Source organism: Lonchura striata, chromosome 19, assembly GCF_046129695.1.
Source record: "Lonchura striata isolate bLonStr1 chromosome 19, bLonStr1.mat, whole genome shotgun sequence".
NCBI classification, from domain to species: Eukaryota; Metazoa; Chordata; class Aves; order Passeriformes; family Estrildidae; genus Lonchura; species Lonchura striata.
In genome coordinates this window covers 7,185,415-7,208,658 of record NC_134621.1, presented here as the reverse complement: position 1 = coordinate 7,208,658, position 23,244 = coordinate 7,185,415, and the positions used below count along the sequence as shown (strand labels likewise).

At 36.3% G+C, this 23,244-nt stretch overlaps 1 protein-coding gene across 5 annotated transcripts in view; it reads right to left on the bottom strand.

Annotated features, from left to right (window-relative positions):
• STXBP4 (syntaxin binding protein 4) overlaps positions 1-23,244 on the bottom strand; it is a 67,441-nt gene that overhangs the window by 23,858 nt on the left and 20,339 nt on the right. For all 5 annotated transcript variants that reach the window (XM_077787375.1, XM_077787374.1, XM_021555331.3 and 2 more), the window contains 9 exons: positions 22,200-22,282; positions 21,610-21,706; positions 20,193-20,305; positions 19,442-19,528; positions 18,290-18,355; positions 12,516-12,692; positions 10,192-10,308; positions 9,619-9,668; positions 8,368-8,498 (listed from right to left, as the gene is read on the bottom strand). In XM_077787375.1, the coding sequence (XP_077643501.1) occupies positions 8,368-8,498; positions 9,619-9,668; positions 10,192-10,308; positions 12,516-12,692; positions 18,290-18,355; positions 19,442-19,528; positions 20,193-20,305; positions 21,610-21,706; positions 22,200-22,282 (921 nt within the window). The remainder of the gene's footprint in view (positions 1-8,367; positions 8,499-9,618; positions 9,669-10,191; positions 10,309-12,515; positions 12,693-18,289; positions 18,356-19,441; positions 19,529-20,192; positions 20,306-21,609; positions 21,707-22,199; positions 22,283-23,244) is intronic.

Genomic DNA, 23,244 nt, shown 5'->3' with positions numbered 1-23,244 from the left:
TTCCCCTTGTCAGCATGAATCCAGATCTCTCAGGATGCTCAAAGAAAATGAACTCAGCACTGCCTGCCAAAAGCACACAGTGCTTTGGATCAGCTCCACTGCAATGGTCACTTTGGTTTTGGTCACCTTCAGCGGTTCCACAGGTGCTGCTGGCACCCAGACCCACTGAACATGGGGTACCCACCTCTCCCCACAACCAGCTGCCTGAATCTGAGCTGAACCTGCCACTCCAAGAAGGATGCAGGACTTGGATCTGGGACTGACCCCTCAAGGATAAGTTCCTGTCTCACCAGGGTATTTTTTGGCTTTCAGACACTGATCTGGGGCTGAGATAATTCCTGCCTCCCCTGGGTATTTTCTCCAGCTTGGGGACAATTTGCATCTCTGTGCCACAGGATTTCAGTTTGTTTCCTCCCTTATGTCAAAACACCGTGTTATAATGAAGCATTAATATATCAAAATTCTAAGCATTATGTCAACAGAAATTAATAGAGAGGCAGTTTAGGAAGTATTTACCATCCAGTAAAATTGTTGAATCTGGAGAGTTTTGACTTCAGTCTCCATAGTTACCAAGAGCAAATACAACTTGTATGAGGAGAGGCACAAAGTCAACTAATTTTTTCATGGAGGGGTCACAGTCTGAATGAAACAAGTCCATAGACTTTTAATGAAGGTTTTTTTTTTTTTTTCAGAGATTAAAAATGCTGGAAATTATATTAATGAGACTGCACTAATCTTGTTAGGTCATCTGTATTTTAAGATATAATAATATCACTTGTTTTTCATTATTAAAATGTTTTGATTTGGAAGTCAGGACAGGCAATGCCTATTCAAAAGCTGACTCATCTTTTCTCATTAAAGGTAAGTGAATGGAGAGAGAATAATTTGCTTTTCTAGCAGCAACAACAGAGTTCTGAAATCTAGGTCACATTAAAGAACTGTCTTGAAATACAAGCTTTAGACACTGCATTGTGTTTTTCCTTGCTGTGAAACATGGGGATTAACATGCATATTCAATCACCAATAAATCAGCATGCAACTTGTTCATAACTGACATTTAAATGTATTTTCTGATTTGATCAGGGTCTAAAATAATTCTGTCCTTATTAGTGCCAGCTTTTCTGGCTTCTCTGCTTGTTCATAATTACTGTAATGTTCTGATTCTCGGACACCAAATTAAATAAGCAAGGTCTAGTTCCTGGGCCCTGTAACAACACCCCCAGTAAGGCCAGTTAGGTGAAAAGAATATCATTCCTCACTCACACTCAACAAATGTGGGTTTAGTTCAAGGAAAGGGTGGGGATAATTCAGGATTTAAAACCCATTGGTAAAAGGACCTTTCCTTGAAATGCCATTGAAAAACAAGATTAGAATTTTGTAAGGGTTTGACTAACTGGATCAAATGTCTGAAATAAAGAGGATGCAGCTGAATAAAGATAACAACAAAATGTTGTATTCAAGGTGTGGACAATCAGCTGCCCAGAGGGAAGTGGACACACCCAGATGCCTTTGGTTCTGGGAGCAGAAGAAACTCCAAACTTCACAAGAACCACTAACATGGAGCCACTGGGGAAAGGAAGCATCATTTGGGACCTAGTGTGAGTGCATATTAAAGCAAAAAGAGGTTATTCCATTCTTGTCTCCTGCAGGAAGCTCTCAAGTACAGAACTCAATACAACGTTGATGAATTGAAGTCAGAGAAACACAAAGGTAAGGAAGTGGCCAGGAGAGATGTGGTGTAAAGAAAAATTCAGCAAACTGGTGTCATTCATTTGGGGTAACAGCAAACAGGGTGGAGATACTACATGGTCTTCAAATATTTTAAATGCTGCCACTAAGGAAGTAATGGGGTCAAGACAAGGAGTAACAGGCTTTAACCACAGTGAGGAGGATTTAAGCCAAAGGAAAAGGTATCCAGTGGCAAAGATAATTAAGGATGGCAACAGCTGGCCAACAGAAGCAGTGGGATATGCTAGACAAATCTGTGTTTGAGCTAATAATAATTGTGTTGCTGGAAGCACATGGATACACAGCCTAACTGCTGCAGGTCCTTCCCAGATAAATATTTTCTGATTTGCTGGCAAATTACTGAGTGCTACTTTTCTACACTTCTGTGTAATTTACATTATATGCAGACATTTGTTCTGCTTATCATTTGCAAGGCCTTTTTATGCCTTGTGTTCATGGAAGTGATACATTTTAATTATATTATGCACCGAAAAACTCTTCTCTTGTCTCCTGTAAAGTATTTCTTGTAAACCCAAGGCAATCCTGGCCAGAGAAACAGGGTTTAGGGAATGTTTTTAAGGCTTGTCAGACAGCACCTGTATTCACACCCCAACATTAACACTAAAACCAAACAAAACAACAAAACCACAGCCAAAGGTGAAATAGCAAAACGTTTTTTTGTGGTCTTGTTTTCTTTTTTCTTTTTGGTTATTCTTTATTGTTTTTTCTATTATATCTTTTTAATAGTCTTGATCTGGCTGCACTGGCATAACTTATTTCTGTAACATTATAGGCACTGCTTTTAAGTACAGATAAGCACTTAAATATTACTATTTCATCAATGATGATGCTTACAGCTTAGCAGCCCCACTTTTATTTATTTTTTCTTGAGTCAGGGATCATCACCCAACATCAAAATCTCTCCCAGATAATCATAATAAATCTTGCAGTTGAAAAGAATATAAAAGAGTCCAGGTTCTGCAGACAAAGCTGTAAAGCAGTCTTTTGCAGTTCAGTGGCTGATGACCAAGTACAGCCTGGAAACTACAGCTGTGAGTCTAAATCACCTAAAAATATGTGGCTATCTATGCATTACATAATTAATGTGCATCCAGCACACCAAATTTTGCATGAGACCTACAGCACTGAACTGCAGAAATTATGATAAAGAAAGCAAGAAACCTAACAGAGTAAAATGTTCTCTGAAAACTGAGAGGGAGCCTGTGGCTGTCTGTGCTTCCTCATCAGCCATTCCTCTCCTAATAAAGATTTCCAGGTCAGACAGTGCAAAGGTGCTCCCTGACACCATTTCACAGTCCAGGCATTTCTGTTCAATGAAAAGTCACTGCATAAACACCACACACAGTAATGATAAACCAGAAGCAAGGAATTTTTACAAGTCACTAATAAACCTGGCAGTTACCAAAGGCTGCTGGGGAATAGCATCTCCAGCGTAATACTAAATTCTAGTAATTGTAGGATACTGTCCAGAAAGAAAAAAAAAAAAAAGCTGCTTTCAGGATTTCCTATCAAAAAGACACTTAATCAGAAAAAAAATGTAAATATTAAATTCAGAAGACTTTTGTTAAATCCTTGATTTTTTTTTGTTGTTCTTACCTATGAATGAGCAAGTCAGCTGATTCATTACTCAAATTCCTTTTTAAAACTGTGGTAATAATTTTAATCAAGGTGTAGAAATGTCAATAAAGCAGTTTGTATCAGATTTACAAACTGGAGAGAGAATGGACTTGTCTCAGAGGTCTAGTGCTCCCTTTTCAAATTAATTTTTATGCACACTCAATTTAATTTACATCACAATTATTTGTAATACTGTACAGTATTACATTTCTTAACTGGAAAATTTCTTTTCTGTTGCAATGGAACATATTCAAATTCTTGGACAGATTTTCTTTTTGAAATTACAGTTCTGTGAACACTGTCAGAATTACAACTTGTCATTTTTTTTAATCAGGCAGGCAAAATTGGACATTTAAATGATTTCCAGAAAATTAAAAGTCTTGCTGCAAGTAAACAGTTATGTAGAAAAATACTTTTGCATTCTTGACTGCATCCCTATAAAATGATATTAAATATGACTGGATTTTTTTCCTGAGGATTACAGAAGCCATTTTCCTTGTTATGCAACTTTGAATTTTAATTTTTATGCAAGTACATAAATTGTTCACCTTTGGGTTTCTTACTGTGATCTGATTTGCAATCTAAAGGGTTGCAGAAAATTTTTAATGAAAAATTCCCATTTTCAAAATAAGGCAAAAATTTACCAAGGTCTGTAATATAATGTGAAACAGCTCCACTTCTCATCTTGTATATATCTGATGTTTATTGCAAAAATTAAGTAAGTCTGAGATTTCTATATATTTTCTTCTTAATGTCAACTCAAATAAGATTCAACAGCAAAAAGTTCATTGAATAACTTAATATTATAATTTTTGACAAAAAATTAAACTATCTTCCCATTAAGTATTTTTGTTTGGAGGGAAAAAAAAATCAACCTTCAGGGACTAGCAAAACTATTAAATTTTCCTTTGAATAAAACAGTTGATAAATTCTCTTTTGGAAAAACTCACTTGTTGTTAAAAGTTTCAAAGGAATAATACATAGTAATGTCACCAAATTGGTATTTTTTAGTGGAAGTACCATCTCAGCTAATGTTCAGCTGACAAACACAAGCTTTTTACCTTTAAAGCACACAGCAGTGATATTAATTCTTCTGCTAGCAAAAACTACTAAAAAGGGAACTGTACAGCTGTGTCCAGGATATTCTCTGTATAATTCATCAGGTCTCTTCTATTTCTAATTTCAGTAATGCACTGAAATATTTATGGCCTTGCCAGAACAATGAATACACAGAGTTATCTTGTTACTTATCATTATGCTGCTCCTTCCCAGGCAGCTCTTCCAGGGAGGAAGGAAAGGTACAGTTCTGGTTCATCAGCTGCAAGAATGTCAGAGGAATTCCCTCAATGCACACTCCTCCCACAAACTGGACCTTGCAGGAAATACTAAAAATTGCCTAATACTAAAAATACAAGAAGATACAGCATCTTTAATATCAGGAGCCAAACTAACAAAAGTTAACCAGACCATGCCTGTCCATGCCACAGTTACAGCTGGATTTTGACACAGGCAAGGGGTAAAAAGGGGAGGGGGAACAGCTCATGTTCTGGCTGATGAACTACAGCCAATTACTTGCACAAAGTTACACCACTGCTGTCTTCATAAAATTGAAGATTCAAAAACATAAAGAATAATGTATAATAAATGTATAAATAAATAGCATTTATTCTGTTGTAATAAACACACCAGGCAACAAACAAAAGAAATATGAATACTTAATAATACTGGCCCTTTTCAAAATAGCAAAATTGTTATTTATGAAGCCTTGCTATAGCTTAGTTATTTGTGAAGCCTTGTTACTCTATAGCTTAGTTCCACCCACATTGTCAAAAGAATAGGAAGGGATAACTGACATTTTTTTGACTATGGAATGGTTTTGGCATTTGAACACAATATAGTTGAAAATTCCCTAAACTGAAGAAATGGATAGATCCAATATTTCAGCTTTTAATGTCAAAGATGTAAGGCATTGCCCAAAAATCAAAATCAATTTAACCATCAAGAGAACAAGCACTAATGGATGCTGAGCAGCAGCACTTTCTATTATCATCTTTTATCTAGCCAGCATTCAAGGAAAATGAATATAAGATCCAGACAACTAAACATCTGCCTGTAGGATCTTCAAAATCAAGTGCATAGTGACTGGCAAGATCAATATCAGTAAATTAAGTAGGAGTTTTGGAATCTGTATTAATTTGGAGATCATTTGAGCGAACTCCAGCATGATTGCCATGTGTCAGATTCCGGGCTGAGAGCACATTACAGGAACATGATGGGATAAAATAGCTCCAAATTCAGTGCTTGAGCTCCCAGTGAGTGGAGAACCTGGCTTCAGAGCACTTCCTGGATGGGGATGGTTGGGATTGTATCAATTACAGCAAGATTGTATTTTTGGTCAGAAGTGTCAGAGGCAGAGGGAGGAAATGGGCAGCCAAAATACTTGAAAGCTGTGTTATACGAGTGCCCATTTGGAAATGCTGATTGCCTGCTCTTTGATGAGGAGATAAGTATGTTCCAGGGTTAATCAGATTTTGGCCATCACCAGTACCCAGTGCATTCCTTTTCTAAATTTGTAATAGAAAGAAGAAAATGCTACCTCTATTCTTTTTAGCATGATTTGCACCATATGGTCTACTAAGTGCAGCAAGCAACTACTTTTAAATGCTGCAGTTCTTCACTGAGGCATTATTATCCTCTGTATGATGATGGAAGTAATCTCAAGTGTTCAGGAGATGCTCACATTCTGTAAAGCAGAATGGCCTCTCAAGGCTTGGTTTCTAAAAGAGCTTACAGTCTTTAAAGAAGATGAAGAATGGCTCTTTCAAGGGATGAGCTTGATTATTCTGTTTATTACTTCATTATTTGCATTTTGGGATCTGGAGGATCCTGAAGCAGTAAGCCCTGGAAAATGAGCTGCTATTTTTTTTCCCAGAGTCTTCACTTGAAGAACCACCGAAGTGCCTTCACAGAGCTGTCACTCAGCCTGCAGAGCTGAAAGCTGATCTGCAGCAGTATCACAAGGCAACATGTTCTTGAAGATTTTCAGGAATACACTGAACTTCTTCAAGCCTCTTCCCTCAGGCAAAATGTCCCTCAGGCTATTACAGAGGAAGGATATAATTTGTGTGGATGACTTGTAAATATGTAATTTTGACCTGGTTGTCAAGGAAGATTTTTTTTACAAAGGAAGCAGTTTTCTGTTGGAAAAACACTCTACAACCTTTTCTTGGCACCCAGACTCTGTTTCACATGTACTGTAAATGAATCAAAGAGGAATTTTGGCTGGGGCTCCTGTACTTCATATTTACAAGAATGAAACAAATAATGAAAGAGAAGTTCTATTTAGAAGGTAAAATGTATCACAAAGGTTTCCCAGCCAGACATTCTGATCCAATGAGCAACCCAAAAATATTAACTCCAGTTCTCTCTCTAAGAATTCAATAACAAATTATTATGCTGTGGACACCTTCCTGGAAAAGGAATCCTTCAGTCTGCACTGTAGTCACTATTACACTTTTCTCTTTGATGGATGATATTTATGAAATGCCACATACACAAGAGCCCCCTTTCTGTGACAGTCCATCTGCAAGAAAACTTCAAATCACATGAAGTTTTAGTGAGAACCTGGCAGAGAGCACTGCAGACAGAATGCTATTACATAGTTCCTTTGCCTTAACTACTTTTTTTGGAGGGAGAGGGAGAAAAAAACCAGTGTGGTTTAAAGCTTTAATCTCATACCCAAGCTTGTCAGAGCCCAAATCTATCTGTAATGCTCTCCAAATCAGAATGAACTCAGAAAGATGACGTTCAATCTTTAAATCCTTCTCTGCAGACCTATTTTTAATTCTTAGGTTCATAAAATGGATTCCTGCTGTGGCTCCAGAGCTTTCTAACATGTATTCTACATATTATGTTTGACACAACCGTGTGTTAGAATTCAGCTGCATTTAGAACCAAAAGTTTTTTTTGCACAATTTCCTGTGTAGCATAATAAGACCAATTCAGTGTGACAGAACTATTACTGTCATTGGTGGAAAACCAATTATTTCCTCTCCTGGTCACTGTTATTCTTTTCACCCCACCAGTAACTCTTTAATATTATGAACACTTTTGAACAAATTTTATCTTCTTATTTTGCTTTCTTTGCCACAGAATGAGTAATAAATGTTTCATAAATAATGTCAAAAAACTATTTTTCATATCTTATTTTCTTAACTCTTTTAGTCTCTTTCTAAATTAATTCCTGAACAGTAAAAGCTATTCAAATATTTGATACAATAATTATGGACAACCATAATTAACCTTTCCCAAGTGTCCTACGATGTACCATTTCTGTTCCATTTTTGTAAATCAAAAATCGATTAGAACTGACATGCCTGCTCAACTACAGGCAAATACCATCAAAATAAACAATCATTTCAATGATCTGAACCAGGAATTATATGATAATTCAAACCTATTTCTTAGATTTTCAACTGATGCAGTTTACTACAGTCACTCTTATGAACGACCATCATTTCCACCAATGGGATTTCTGTTCATGACCTGAGGACATACATGGATATTTCCAAATGGAACTGCTGCCTACATTCACTCCCTACAGCAACAACATCTTCATTAAAACATTTTGATACATATTTATGTAAATGCAGCAAAATAACATTTTGTAAATATTCCAGTATGAAAAATAGAGTATTAAAGTAATGAAATGCTGCTAGTTTTACATATGCTGCTAGTTTCTGATAATCTTCATATTCCTCACTTTGGCATTAATTTTGTGCTTTAAATTTTCCTGTGAAGAAATGCACTCTGGAATAACTTTATATTCTAATGATAGTCTGATGAAGACGCAGCCTGAGCTGACACTGAACCTGCTCTGTCCTTCCATGCTAGGAATGATTTATTCAGCCAGTTCACATTCAATTTTAAATACAATTATCCATCTTCTTGGCTGATGAACTGATACCAGATTTCAAAGCACACAGAGATGGACACACTCACAATCAACTTCCAAAATGGCCCGGATAGACTTGGCAAGGTCCCTGGCTTCTGCTGCAAGAGCTGCTGTGACAGTAGGTCCGACCCTTCCCAGCCGAGCCAGAAGTGCTTTAGTAGACAATGTTCTCCTGTCACTAAGATAATAAAAAAATAAATGTTTATTTGTAATATGATAAAGGAAACTGCTACTTCTAATAAGATAAACTTGTTTGTCTAAAATGGTTTTGTTCTCAGTGTATGAGTAAAAGAAGATTCATGCTCCCAAATCAGTGAGTTTGCCCCAGCAGCAGTCCTGGCTGAACAATGAAGGTATTTGGAAAGTTCAATTCAAATAACATTCAGAACTCAAAATGCAGTGTCAGGGACTCAAAGGGTGTCAGGAGGGGAACCTGAATGGAATTTTCATAGCAGCATTTAAGAAGGGACCTGCTTCATGGGACCCAACTCTTATCTTCCCTGCCATCTGAATCAGTTTGTCACCTTGGCTTAGCATTTGATAATTAATCCATTCACTAAAATAAATTCTATGAACTTCATAAAACAGCCAACATCGTTGCTGTGTGCAGTGCCATGGGAACTGCATCTCACTGATTATCTACGATATCCTAGTTGGTCTAGGCCTGCCTAGGTATTTTGAAATAAAGTTCCAGTTCACTTCAGTTAAATACATTTGATTTTCTTGAGAGCTGTATTGAAAAAAACTGCAGGAAAGAAACTGAACTATTTTACTGTTACATAAGTATTAATGAAATTCTATCTGTGATATATAGGCACAATCATGTCAATTTTCTGAAGGACCAAAGGCTAATTAAATCTTCTTGAATATTCCCACAGATTTTGAAACAGGAAAAGTAACAAAGTGTGAATGGATATACATTTTATCAATTTATATGCTACTGTATTCATTGTGATGCAAAATCACCTAAGAAAATCTAAAAAAAAAAAAATTAAATTATAACCCACTGTTAAGGCTCCTTGCATTTTAACTAATCATTAGTACATTATAATTAATTTATGGAAACATCCAGACAATCATAGCTATGTAATTACTAACTGTTTTAATTTAATTCAGAGGTTTTTAATGAAGCTGTATCCTGAAAGCGTAATTTATAATTCATGTCATTCCCTCTCCCTCAATAAAATGACATACAGAACTATACAGCAAAAGTATAGAAAAAAACAGCTACAAGGCAGCTTTTTGAGACTTGGAAACAATAGTAGAGTTTTGCATTATTAATGTAGCCATTTCATTACCTTAAAATTGTTGAGGAAGTAGAGTTATCTGAAAGTATTTCATGCACAACCTGTTGGTCATAGTCAAGAAGTCAACAGTTTATAAATCAACACAGTCAAAAAGTTAATACCTTATAGTTTGATGTTCTGTTTGGGGGTGGGGGACTTGATTTGCAATTAAAGAGTCTAGTGTCTCCCAGCTAGAAGTGCAAAAGCAAAAACCAAAATATTATAACCCCTTTAAACAAAGTTAATATAGCAACAACACTTTTTTGTTTTTTCATAACATGCTGAAGAATTATCAACTATTAGATTTCTGCCTTTTTCTTCTCAAGAGTTTCACAGAAATTGATAGAGTTTAGGTGGTAAAAATTATCTGATAATTTTCATTTGTCTACTATAGCAAAACACAAAGATTATGTAAACCTCTGAATGGATCTGCACACTTACACATCATCTAGGGATATATATTTTCTAGGGATGAAAGGACCTCTGCAAACTGGTTTGTAGCCATTTTACTATGCTCATTCCTCACAAACATCAACACAAACCTTTTCCAAATATGATATTGTTAGAAATGAAAGGCAAAGTTACCTCTACAAATTGTAGCAATTTTTCAGTGGCCACCTCAAAGGTCTTCCTGGCCGACTCCGATTTCCGCAGCTGGCAGTCAAGCACTGTAACCCTCTTTCTCAAATCATGAATGTTCTCCTGGGAAAAGTATTTTAAAGCTTTTATTCTAATAATTTTCCTCCCATGGATCACACAGAGACATAGTGTGAACAGAGTGTTTGGAATGTTTAACACGCTCTTTTCTACATTTCTGTAAAACATAAAACTGGAATGCCTGAGCAGCTGGCAAACCAGCTCCAAACTGCAACAGATTTTGGCAAATGACAGAAAGGTAAATTAAAATTCAAAGATAACAACAGGAATAGGGCTGAAAATTAAGAGAGTTTGAACTGATTGATGAATGGATTAAAAATACCAACCTTATGGTGATACTATCTCAGCAGGGTGCATAAACAACCAGAACAAACTCAGTCCCCTAGTTTGCATCCACACATCCTCTGGCCAATGCAGTAATTATGGCACATCTTGGAGGAAATTACCCCTAGGATGTCTCTGCATGCACTTGTATAACCTATTGACCAGTGTTATGTATCCCTCCCTCCTTCAGTACAGATATGAGCCCTGTTAAATCCAGCTCTGGAGGCTCTGGGCAATATTAGGTCCAGAGCTGGAATTCTGGAGCTAATGGGAACTCCATTAGAGTTCCTGGCACTGTTCCTGTGACAGGACCATGAGTAAAGTCCTCACATGTACCTGGACATGTCTGTTTAGCACAGCTGTCTGCTGGACACAATATCTAGAAAGATCTCTCCAAAATACAGAAAAAGCACTCTAATTAAAAATAAACTTTTTCATCACACTGCAGGTGATCATTCTTCTCTAATGAGTAGAGTAGAATGCCCACAACCTACTCTAAAACCTTTACAAAATAATCACCAAAACCCACTTACTAACTTTACTGGAATCAAATTATTTGTTTGTATACACTGTACAAAACAGCAGAATCATCATTCCACTGAACATCAAAGAATTTTTTTGGTAATTTCATTATCCACTCTAGAGAAGAAGCTGGTGAAAGAACTCACTCTATCACACTAAACAAGTGAGAGAGACCAATCTGATTTTTATTTATGCCTCAACATATGTTATATTCCATTTAGTGAATGTGTTTTAGGGGGAGATTTACTGTAACTGACTCCCCTTTTATAGCAGGATGGGACAAAAGGCTATAAAATTGAGTTGGCATCTACTTGATATTGTTTCTTTTGGATAAGCAATGCAGAGATACAAATCTCCACATAGATACTGTAGTATTCAGTCAGAATTTCAGGAACTCAAAGCTAGAATCTCTGGAACAAACCTCCAAGAAATCAACCAATGCTCTATGAATTTCTTAAAATTCGGCTATTTATAGAAGTCCCAAAAAAAAAAAAAAAAAGTGATCAAGAACACCTGACATAAAAGATGGAGCATCTCACCCAGATGTTCAGAAACAACATCTAGGGTGTGATTCACCTCATCACTCACAATCAGATAATTGGAATTCCTCCTGGGAGCCACAGGGACTTCCTAAGCAGTTCTCTGCAAGCTTGTTTACCCCAGAGCTTGACTTTACCTTCTAAAATCTTGAAATATTAAAGTAATTCTCAGGATGAAACAAGGCAATATTTCAGTAGTTCTTCTTCACCAGGTCATATGCACATTCATTTTTCATGAGAAAAACAAGGTAACCTCACAAATGCCAACCTGCTTGCACTTGTTCAAACTGTGTCTAAAACACAGGTCAGGAGCTATGAAAAAAAAATTTTAAGTGCATCAAATACTTTATTTCTTAGCCTATTCTGAAATGCCTCACTGGAGATTAAGTAGACTTAAAATATAAGGCTCAATAATTTTTTTTTTTTTTCAGGATTAGTAGCATTGATTAAATCTAAATTAACTTTGGAACAGGACTGGACTTTACATGGTTGTTGTTTGCCTAATAGAAATATAAACCTGAAGGCCATTTTCACATGAGTACAAAAGCATACAAATATATGCAAGGTGTAGTCTTTAAAGACAATATATCTGCAGCCTAGAAACTATTCCATGCTTAAAGCTTGAGATGTGCCATTCTGACCTATAACCCACATATGCTAGGAGTTCCTGGTTTTCCAGCCCAAAGATATTTGGATAAAGGAAGCCTCGTGCACTTCACATTACCCGCTTCAATCCACATCATCCCAGTTATTGAATAATAAAAGACAAACAGTGACCTACTTTAGAAAAGCAGATGAAAAGAAAATGAAAACCAGATACATGACAACAGCAAGGAAACCATGGTAACTCTGACAGGCTTTGCTTACTTTATTTTGGCCAGAATGCTCAGCGAGCTGAGCCTTCAGCTCTCCAATTTCAGCCTCTAAGAGGCGAATGACCTCTTCATAGTCCATCTCCATTCCCCGGGCCTGCCTCTGTGCAGCTTCTGCAAGGTGAATTCTGCTGCGCAGGGCTCTTGTCTCCTCCACAGCTGCCTTGGCTTCCTGCAGATTATACAATTCAGTGGAGAAGTTATAACTCCATCTACCAAAAAAAAGAGCAGATTTAGCTCACAAGTACTGCAGTTGGCATCAGGGCTACCCATAAGTGTTCATGGTTAGAGGGCTTAATTGCTAATTTTTAACATTATGATGTGCAAATGGAAACCAGGTAAATAAAGAGACGTATTTTTGCTAATAAATTAAATAACAAGTTCTATAATTACTGAAAATCTATGAATGAAAGGTTTTCTTGAAATGCACCAGATGCTGTTGATCTGTCCCATTGCTTCCACACCAAAAAAGTACATTAATGAGATGCTACTTAATTTCATTTTTATTGCCTGAATTCACACTCTAGTCAAAGCTCACACATCATGTAGATGGACTTTTAATGCAAGTCATTCAGTCCACACTCTTTTCAGAATCAGTGCTTTTAAATCTCTTTTTCTGCCTTGTCCCTGGTCCTATGATGCTCCTAATGGCCTGGATTATCAGAGAAGAGTGTTGGATAAAACTTATCAGAAACTGCTAGCTTTGAATTCAGCTAACTTAATCCCTGAATGTTGCAAAATCTCCTTTCAAGAAAGATATTGCTCAGTTAATTTGGGGACCGATTATTAATTGACATTAACAAATTAATAAATTAGAAAGCCAAATTAAAGGTCTGTACAACGGGTAAATTTACACTCATCTAGGAATAAAACAAACAGACTCCTCACACAAAATGTACAGGCTCACTGGCACCAAAATCACTGAACCATCTTTTCCCTCAGCTATTAATCTGTAGGAAAAGTCACTTAATATCAGTTTTCTGAATAATTCAAGTTATCAGATTTGAATAGACAAATTCACAGAGCTGGAAGTTTTTTGTAGAAATTGCTCAGTTAAGGATACTGAGGTGAATATTCTATTCCTGGTCTACCTATTCAATCTTATAATTATAATTATATCCTGGTTGGGAACGGAACTAGAGGGAAAACAGGTGGGTGTTTCTCCTCCCATAGAGGAGAAACACACAATGACTCTTTACCATGGAGGAAATAACCTTCTAAAGCTAGGTTTGAAAATGCAGTTTCTAAAAAACCTAGATGGCCAGATCTTCCTGTTTTGTGGAAGAAATTGCATATAAAAGGTGTCATAATAGAAATATCTAGAGAGGTCAGTTAAACTTAGAAATTCAGATTTTATTCTTTCCTAACATAGAAGCATTTGTCCTGTACAATCAATATCCTTCAAGTCAGGTTTTCCTGTATTTAGTGATCATGTTTTGTTTTTTTTTTCTGTAAAATGCTCTATCAATCTCAGCTTCATATGACTTTTAATCTCTACACTGTTAGTCTTAATAGACAATACATTCTGGGTCATAAACCAGCTAATCTCAGAGACATATAACCAGTACATCAGCTTCCTCAACTTTGCAATATAATAGCAATTTGGATGATGGCCAGGGACATCCTGGTCTCCCAGAAAATAGAGCAGTGGAAGCAACCACACATGCAGAACAGCAACATCATTAGTGAACAGAGGTGACAGTGGTGTTGTATAATTTAGAGGTTTCTGTTACAGGGCACGAGCACCACAAGATCCATTTTAGTGACCTTTAATTTGACAGCAAGTAGAATGATTTTCTTTTCTCCTTTGGAAGCATTAGGTGAACTACACAAGGACCACCTGCACCTGGAAACACAGACTCATCCCAAGCTTACTGCCCTGGGTGTGTTTTTCCTCACGCTGGTGTCACAGTTGCGTGTTTATAGCACTAAGAGCAGTGTGAGGGTCATTACTGCCCATACTCCCTGAAAGCACAGCAATCACCCCTCCTGCAGCTGCTCCTGGCACTCCTTTTTCCTAGAAACAATTCAGGGAACACAGGGACTTCTAAGAAGTTATCAACCTACAGAAGTAGGGGTCAAATTACTGCCTTTGGGGGGGGGCATTTTCTTGCCACTCTAAGAAACAAAGTGAGTCAACAGCAAGAGCTGGGCCCTGCTGCTACAGAGGATGAATTGGGAGCCTTCAGCAGCAAAGGCATCCTTGGGAAACAGGCTGGAGGTAGGAGAAAGACTCTTGGAGACAAAAGTGAAAAGATGCTCTGACGTTAAGTTTGACTAATATAAATGAACACAGAGGCCTTGAGAAAGGGTGGCATCTTAAAAACCCACACTTAGGAATTATTTAAATAAACTGACATGAGAAAAGTGAAGAGAAAATTGCTATTATGAAAAGGGAGGTCTTCATTTTGAAAGAAGACATCCTTGAGATAAAGGTTTAATCTCTTATAATCCAGAATTGCCTTTACTCCTCCATTGTTTTTTCAGAACCCCAGTTGTTGAATATTAATTTCTCTGTAATAGCAGACTAAGTATGACCAGATTTCAACAGTGAAAGACCTAAAGGAATAATTAAGGAACAATAGCTTCCTACATTACAATGAAACAATTACACACACTACAACTGAGTTAGTAAAATTGACACACCAGAGCTGTTTGCTGGAGCAGAGGGGCACAAAGGGATATGATTCCATCAGATTTTCCCATTCTCCAGTTACTGGAATTGGCACTGTGGGGACAAGTGGGTTCTCTCACCTTGCAGGTAAGGGGGCCCCACCAGTGAAGAATTGATGGGTAATACCCACTTCAGCAACATGAGCTCTTGTCCCACTCAGATGTTGAAAAAATTGTCCAAGGCCAGGCTGGACAGGGCTTGGAGCAACCTGGGATAGTGGAGAGTGTCTCTCTCCACGGCAGGGGGGTGGAATGAGATGAGCTTTAAGGTCCCTTCCAACCCAAACCAATCTAGGATTCTAAGACACAAGAAACAGGGGATCTGCAGCTGCTAATATTTCATTTATATAAACACCTCATGGGACCCATTGTCCTGATCTGGTATGAAGCCACTACAGCCAATAAGGAACTAACAGCTGGAGGAGGGAAGTTGAATCCTTAAAAAAGCAATTTCAAGGTACAGGTTTCTTCCTAAGCCGGGTTCAATTTCTTCCTTGGATAAATTTGAGTGTCAGAAGGTTTTATCCAAGTTTTATTCCAGACACCACAAACACCAGAACTAAGATATTCTTTTAAACTACATGAAAGCTGTAGTTACAAATCAATCATGCTTGTTGATTAATTCTATAAAAATAGTATATTGAAATAATCCTTTAAAAGAACTTTGAATATGTTTACTATGTATTAAAATAAAAAAGCCTAATTAAGTAAACCAAACACTTCTTTCAGGCAGGGTGAAATAGATTAGATACTGCTTCCAAGGTAGGAGTCATTCAAAGCCCTTATTTTCCCCTTAGAGAAAACAACCACAGAGTAGCAAATCTCAGCCCTATGAACCAAGTCCAGGAGTTGGGGATACCACAAACAGTGTCTTCACAACCTCTCCTACTTCCTATGTTTAGCTGAGTGCTCCAGCAGAAAAAGCTGTAGTAGAGAAGGGGTCATTCAGGCTGAAACACCCCAGGACTCTCAGGCAGCACAGGATCCAGTCCAAATCCTCCGGGAAGACAGAAGACATCATTACAGATTTCACATTCATGCTCTTGGCAAGACTTCAGGTACTCAGAAGTTCCTTTCTGTGTTTTGTGCCAATTTCAGCTTACATATGATTTCAAGGAAGCCCCAAAGATATAGTGCTACATCACAACTTCAAAGCAAAACCAGATCAATTAATGAATTTTAATTGTCTCATAGCAGAATTAGAAAATAATTACTACCTCACTGCAAGCTTAACAGCATTTCTGATCTTAACAGTTTATTCATGCTGTTCGTTACCGAGTCAAGCACTCTTTAATGAATTGGTACTAACAAAGCATGTTCATTAACCAGAATATTTGTACCCCCATCTTAATTAATTTGTAATCTCTGCAATTCACAATTAGTAGAAAAGAGAAATACCACAAAATATACTGCAATATATGATTGGTAATCTAAATCCTCATTTAAAACTTTGTTTTTTCAGGAAAGCAGTCACTTAAATGTTTAAATTATGATGAAGTCAGAAGACCTTACGCACAGACTTAAATTGGGTTTTGTTTTTTACTTTGGTTGTTTGTTACTTTTAATCAAGCCATTAGGGTTCAATAATGTACTCATTAACTAATTTCACTAACCAGCTCAAACAGGAATGCACATCATAAGTTAAATGGCAACTTATACTATAAGTAGCCTATTTTTAAAAAAACTTATCACCATGAATCTCAGTGCCAATATTGATTTTAAACAACAGAAATACATATATAATAATATATTTAAAACACTTGAACATGCACCAAGTATAAACAGAAGAAAATGTCCATTAAAAGCCCACTTTTAGCTCCTAAAATAGATCACACAATGCTATAATTATATATAATTTAGTATTTCTCTTTCACTTCATTACATGGAACCCTTTCAATGCCTACGAGAAAATCAGTATTTATCCCTGGAAGATTTACAGGGCAAAACTGAATTTTACCACCATATGACAGTACCTGAGAAAAATAAAAGTGGGAGGACCTCGAGTGGTGGCAAATGGGCACTGCTGCCACTTAAAACATCTTAAGCCAGCCCTGTCCAAGGCTGCCTTCCCCGGAAAAGAAGGTTTGTACTAGGGATTGTAACAGCTTTAGTCTGGACTAACACACTGAACAAGTGTTCTGGTCTAGAACAACACAGTCATTGAGAATGGGAACTTCAAGTGCATTACGGGAACAATCTTCCAGTTAAATTTTATCCAGAAGATAACCCAATTTATTTCCCACAGTGTACACAAGGAAACAACACAACACTGATGGAAAAAACTTCCAAGCGAGCTCTCGTATATTCAAGGAATAAAAGGTGATAATAAAGGTGCTCAACTAATCTTATGAGCAAAATATAAAACTAATCTTAATACAGGGGATTTTTAAACTTTATCTTGCATTTTTCCATGGCATCTGACATGAGAAACCTGCAAAGAATAGGTGCAGCAGTGCAGGAGGGAAGGAAAGCAGCCAGCTCATTAGAAGGAAAAGCTGACAGGGTGTTCAGGAGGAAGAGGGAACAGGAAAGTTCCTTGGTTTTGAATCCAGGCTATAAATGACATGAGACTTACTTTTAATTGGGAATTTCCTTTAAGAGACTTTAAGGAAGTCAAATACTCTGATTTATTGGCTCATAATTTTAGATAGATTTGGAGGCAGAAACAAGACTTTCCTCAGAAAATCCTGACTACGACTTTCTTTCCTGATATTTTTTTCACACTTGGTTGACATATAAAGTAGTTAATGTTAGGACTGTAAATTAGGCAACTGTTGCCTAAGAATAGCAAAATCTCGTCAAAAACACTTAAGACTAGAAAGGTTCTACTATATTATCATCCCACTTCATTGATCCAGCTGGTCTCAGGGCTCCTATCTCAATTCAATAGCAGAGAAGTAGATTGCTGCTCTAAAAACTGAAGAATCAATTCTCCACCTTTAATTAAAAGCTCTGTAGTAACACAAAAACCACCTTGGTGTTGAAATCAGTGTGAAAGTATAGTCTGTATGAGCACTAAGAGAAAAAGAAGTGCTCCTTTCTCCCTCCCACAAAAAACAATTAAAAATTTTTAAATTTTTAGAGACTTCAACATACTTGCTTGACTACTTGTAGCTGCTCTGCTAATTGCTTCTGTAAGTTCACAGATTCAGACAATTCTTCCTATTTAAAAGAAAAAAGATTAAGAAATAAGTTTGAAAGAGAAAGAGTTTTGGTCCTAAAGCAATTAGCTCTTTCAAAACTACAGACAATACTTAACTTCTATCAACAGCTTTTATAAAACCTGTGATAAAACCATCTCTGAAACCTAACTTTTCTGTGAGTTCATCAATGCTGTTTAAGTTTCTTGAGTATTTTAGAATTATTTACTGAACATTTCTGGAATAGAAATGTGCAGTAGTGTAGAAGTGTGTAAGAAATAAAGCAGTTAATTATAGATTGATCACTGTCAGTTTTCCACATCAACAATTTAGGGACACCTGGCCAGTATTCATTGTGTTCAATGTAAATGGGGCTCTTTCATTTCAGTACAAAGCTCTCAGGAGAAGAAACACTGTGCACAGAACAGACAACTGATCTATGGCCATTTCAACCCAATGCTTCTGTAATTTACAGAAAGAAATTTTTTGGACCAAGGGGCAATTTTTAAAATTTTCTTTATTCCAAACTCAGACTCCTGTTCAAGAGGTGGAGTTATGTATGCTGAACACAAACTTACTATCTTATGGTTTGTTAAAAAAGAAATTTCAGGACCATGGGAATATGGCAGCAACCTGGGGTATTAAGAAATAATATTTGTTGCTTTAGGACTTGGGAATTTTGTAATGTCTGGGAAAATATGTATTAATTTTGCACACAGATTAATTTATCCTCCAGTTCTGATTCCTTTCAGAAGTATCAGCATACGCTCAGACTCTGCAGTTACTTGCATCACCCATTTTTAAATAAAATTGCCATGCAAATCAGTCATTTCTCCAAATTCACTTCTGTGAAATGTCTGCTTAGTCTCATTTCTCTATAGACCAGATTATAAAATGTGTTAGCATTGAGTATAATGGCTAAAATTCACTGTCTCTACAAATACATTGTAAGCAATCATCACACATGATTAGGACTGTTTGCACTGCTATTTTATTTATCTATGAAAAACTGCACATGAAATTAAAAAAAACAATAAATTTCTATACACACTCAAAAAAATCCCCTAGTCTCTTGAATAATTTAAAGCAAATAAAAAATAAGTGTTACCTTTAATTTGCTAATTTCTTTTAAAGCTTCATTTCTTTCTTTCTTAAGTTTTTCCACATCATCTTCCAAGGAATCACAGGTTACAAACTGTGTGTATACAAATATATATGGTTGGAATGGATTGCTAAGTATGTCTTCCATAATTTTTAACATCTTATATTAAAAGTTCTTCTTAATAAAACTAGAAAAAAGTCTTAATTTTAGGATGATTTATAGATCTGAAAATGCTAAAAATGTTTAATAAAATTTTAAACAACTTATCTTCCAAATGAACAATTACTTTCCCTTTTAAAATGGATTAATAAAGTGCTTTTAAAAGTGTCAAGAATACATCAATATTTTAATATTTTAATTAATAAGGCATTTTATTTTAGTATTCATATACTAAAAATGCTCTTTTTAAAAGTCACCTCTAGAATAAAATGATTTTCACTGTAGCAGTAGTTCAAATCACTGGGCCCAGTAATTGTTTCTCACTCACACAGGTTGTAGCAATCCAAATTCTATTAAGAAACCTCAGTAAATCAATGTTGTTCAGACTTACAACAAACCACAATTTAATTACATTAATTGCTTTCTACAAATTATGCTGCTTAAAAAAGCTTCATAGGAACTACGTTAGCTTAAAGAACCCCATGGTGCAGAGCTGTTTTAAACATCTGCCCAAGATCTGGAGTTATTTTACATACAATAAACTCTCTGATAATCTCTTCCCAGTTCTTAAAACACTGACCAGGCACAATATTTTTACCTGTGAGTCCTGTAAGCTGGCAACTTTACTGATCCCAAAAGTTTCAGATTTGTGGCCATCATCAGCTGCATTTGATTGCACAGACAACAGATTCCTTGAAACTTCAATGAAATCTAGGAAAGAAACAGTTCAGATTTTGTTGCTGTAGCCTGGAAGTTCAGTTTAGTAACAGCTCACTGATGCAACACATCTGCCAGTATCACCATGAACAGCCACTCTGATAAATGCAATTTTCTAAAGGAAAAAAAGAAAATCAGAGAGAAATCTAAAAAGACAAAGTTCTGGTAAAGCTGGTAAGAATAAAAATACCCAAACACATTGTGGAATGAAATATCCTCAAATCAAATTGTGAAGGAGAAAAGAAAACAAAGGTGGTGTGAAGTTCACCTTCAAAGTACCTGAGATGTTCTCTATTTGGTGTCTGTGAAAAATGAAATAAATCTGCACAACAGGTACACACACCTGCCCTTCCCAAGGAGTTGCGCTTACCAGAGGAGACAGGAAAAATGAAAAATTTCCTGCTAGCTCAGAGCTCATGGTTTCCTTTTCAGGCCCTTTAAACCCCCAACACAGGCTTGGTAAAATTGATGTTGACCAAGATGAAAGTTTTAAATACAAACAGTCTCTAATGCACAATCAACATAGCTTGGATTACCTGTACATTTTAGATTAAAAAAACTCTGCTACACTATAACAGAAAGGTGGAAATATAAAAGTCAGTTTACTCCACATAAAATCTGATAGAACATCCATAATCTTTCTTGCTGAAGATCTTTCTGGATGTTTAAGTACAAAATACTATTTTTCACACACTAGTGTTTTTCTTAGACTTTAGGAAAAGTGAAATTTCCATCAGTTTTAGCATCAGAACCATCATGTCTCACAGTTTCTCAAAAATATTTCTAAATTATCTGTGTCATCAACCAAAATTTTTACAAGCACAAAATGCAACTAATTCTCATCAGAATTAGGTTTAGCTGGAAGAATTGTGATGGTCTCCCTGCAAACCTGTTTCTATATGCAACAGAAATGTTCTTGGTTTCCACATACTAAAATTAAGTGAGCCATCCATTTACATGCTTCAAGAAGTTTCTTTAACCATCAAAACTCTCCCAAGTAATTTCTGGGAAAATTACAGTTCCCTATTGTCAGAAAAAAAAAAAGAAAAAGATTTGTCAGCACAAAATAAAACGTTCCCAAGGCTGCTCCTAATAAAATAAATTTGTGATTTGCACTGCTTAGTTTCAAATAGAACTTCAAGCTTATTTTTATATAGCAAAATAAAGTTCTTGCCTCAAATTACAATTTTATTTGCAGCAGCAACCCAATACTGACAAGAAATATATTAGTAGTTATTATCTATAATTTCTGTATTCCTACTTTTCATTATTTTCTATGGTAATTAACAAATTATTACCTCCAAAAGACACTGTTCCTTTAGAATCTTTATGAAGTTGCTGCCTTAGGGCTTGCTGCTGTTCGTCTGTGAGCTGAATCCCAAGATAATTCAATGCCTGGAAGGAAAAAACTTATTTTGGAGTGAAAAAAGAAAGGACTAAGGATAATGACTACAGGGACATGGGGGAGTAATTAAAGAGCTACACTTCAAAGAGCCTTTGTATCCTGGTACACTCTCACTGACAACACTTTTATTCCAGAGCCACTCAGTGACTTTTCCTTCTAATTGAGAGATGTTCAGATATTATTTAACCTTGAATACAGATGAGTGCAATAAGCAAACCCCTTTGTCCTTAATAACTGCTTTAAAAATCCTGAGGGATGTTCCGATTCCCAGAAGAGTTAATCAGTAATTAGATTAACAAAAACAGTAATTTGCCCAATACATAAAGTGAAATATTGGCCTGCAATATGAAAGAACTACCCAAACAGAAAATTCTGTGTGCCATTTATACTTGAAAGTTTGTCAGCCTAGAAATGCTGTCCAGATGTTTTACCTGCATCATGAAGGGGGAGGAAGGAGAACTCAGAAGATTTTTAAGTATTTACCCTCTCCAGCTTTTCTGTTTTGAGATGAATACTCAAGTTCTTTCCTTGGGGCTCATAATCATCATTCTGGCTGGGGGCAATAACTAAGAAATAAAAAAATAAAGTAGTAATGATGTAGTGGTAACTACTGCTTTGAAAAAATTTGCTCTGGTGCTCTGCTCATCAAGTAGATGCCAGCTAAATACCCACTCGCCAAAAATACACGTTAATCCTTAGACTGACTTCTTTTTTTAAAGGGCATAATTGTAATCAACAAAAGTTATGGGCATCAATCACTTCCACTATCTTTTTTGCATAAAAAAGTGACAAGTAACAAATTAACAGAAAATAACCAGGAATAGCTTTGAGTGATCCATCAAGCATATGGCTTCTCCTTGTGGTATTTTCTCTTCTCTCAGAGATAACAGATACTCAGGAAACAGAAGGGGAAACACACTTGTGAATTCCAAGAGAGACCTCCAAGACACACCCTCAGTGTAAGTGACAGTTGCCGTTGCCACATGGAGTGATCCAGAAAACACCCGGGAAAGAGAGGGAATGACCTGTTCCCAAATATGGGAGGGAGCTTAGGCTGAACTCTGCAGGCTCCTCAGTATTTTCTCCTGGGAAGGAACTTTTCTCCAAAACCTCCTGTCCATTAGGCCACCACCCATCAGCCCCTCCTACCCTTATAGTCAGAAACACAAGTTTACATGTGTTTTTTGAACTATCACTTTGGATTTTAGATGTATGCAAATAAAAACAATTCACTATTTGCATTCCTTATTTATAGATATAACGTAGGTCTTAATAATTTCATTAATGAATTAAAAAGGTACTGAAATCAAAACTAGTGTTTGACAAGTAAAGGATCTTGCAGTTTGAGATTCTCTGTAAAGGAACAGAAGGAATCACAGAGAATTCTTTTTTATAGGATTTTTTTTAGTTTCCCAGCATATCTGTTTCCAAGCTCAAAGTAATTTACATTCTCTTTACATGCCAAAAGCATAAACCAAAATATCTTGAAAATCTCTGACATTAACACCTCTCTCACATGCTATATTAA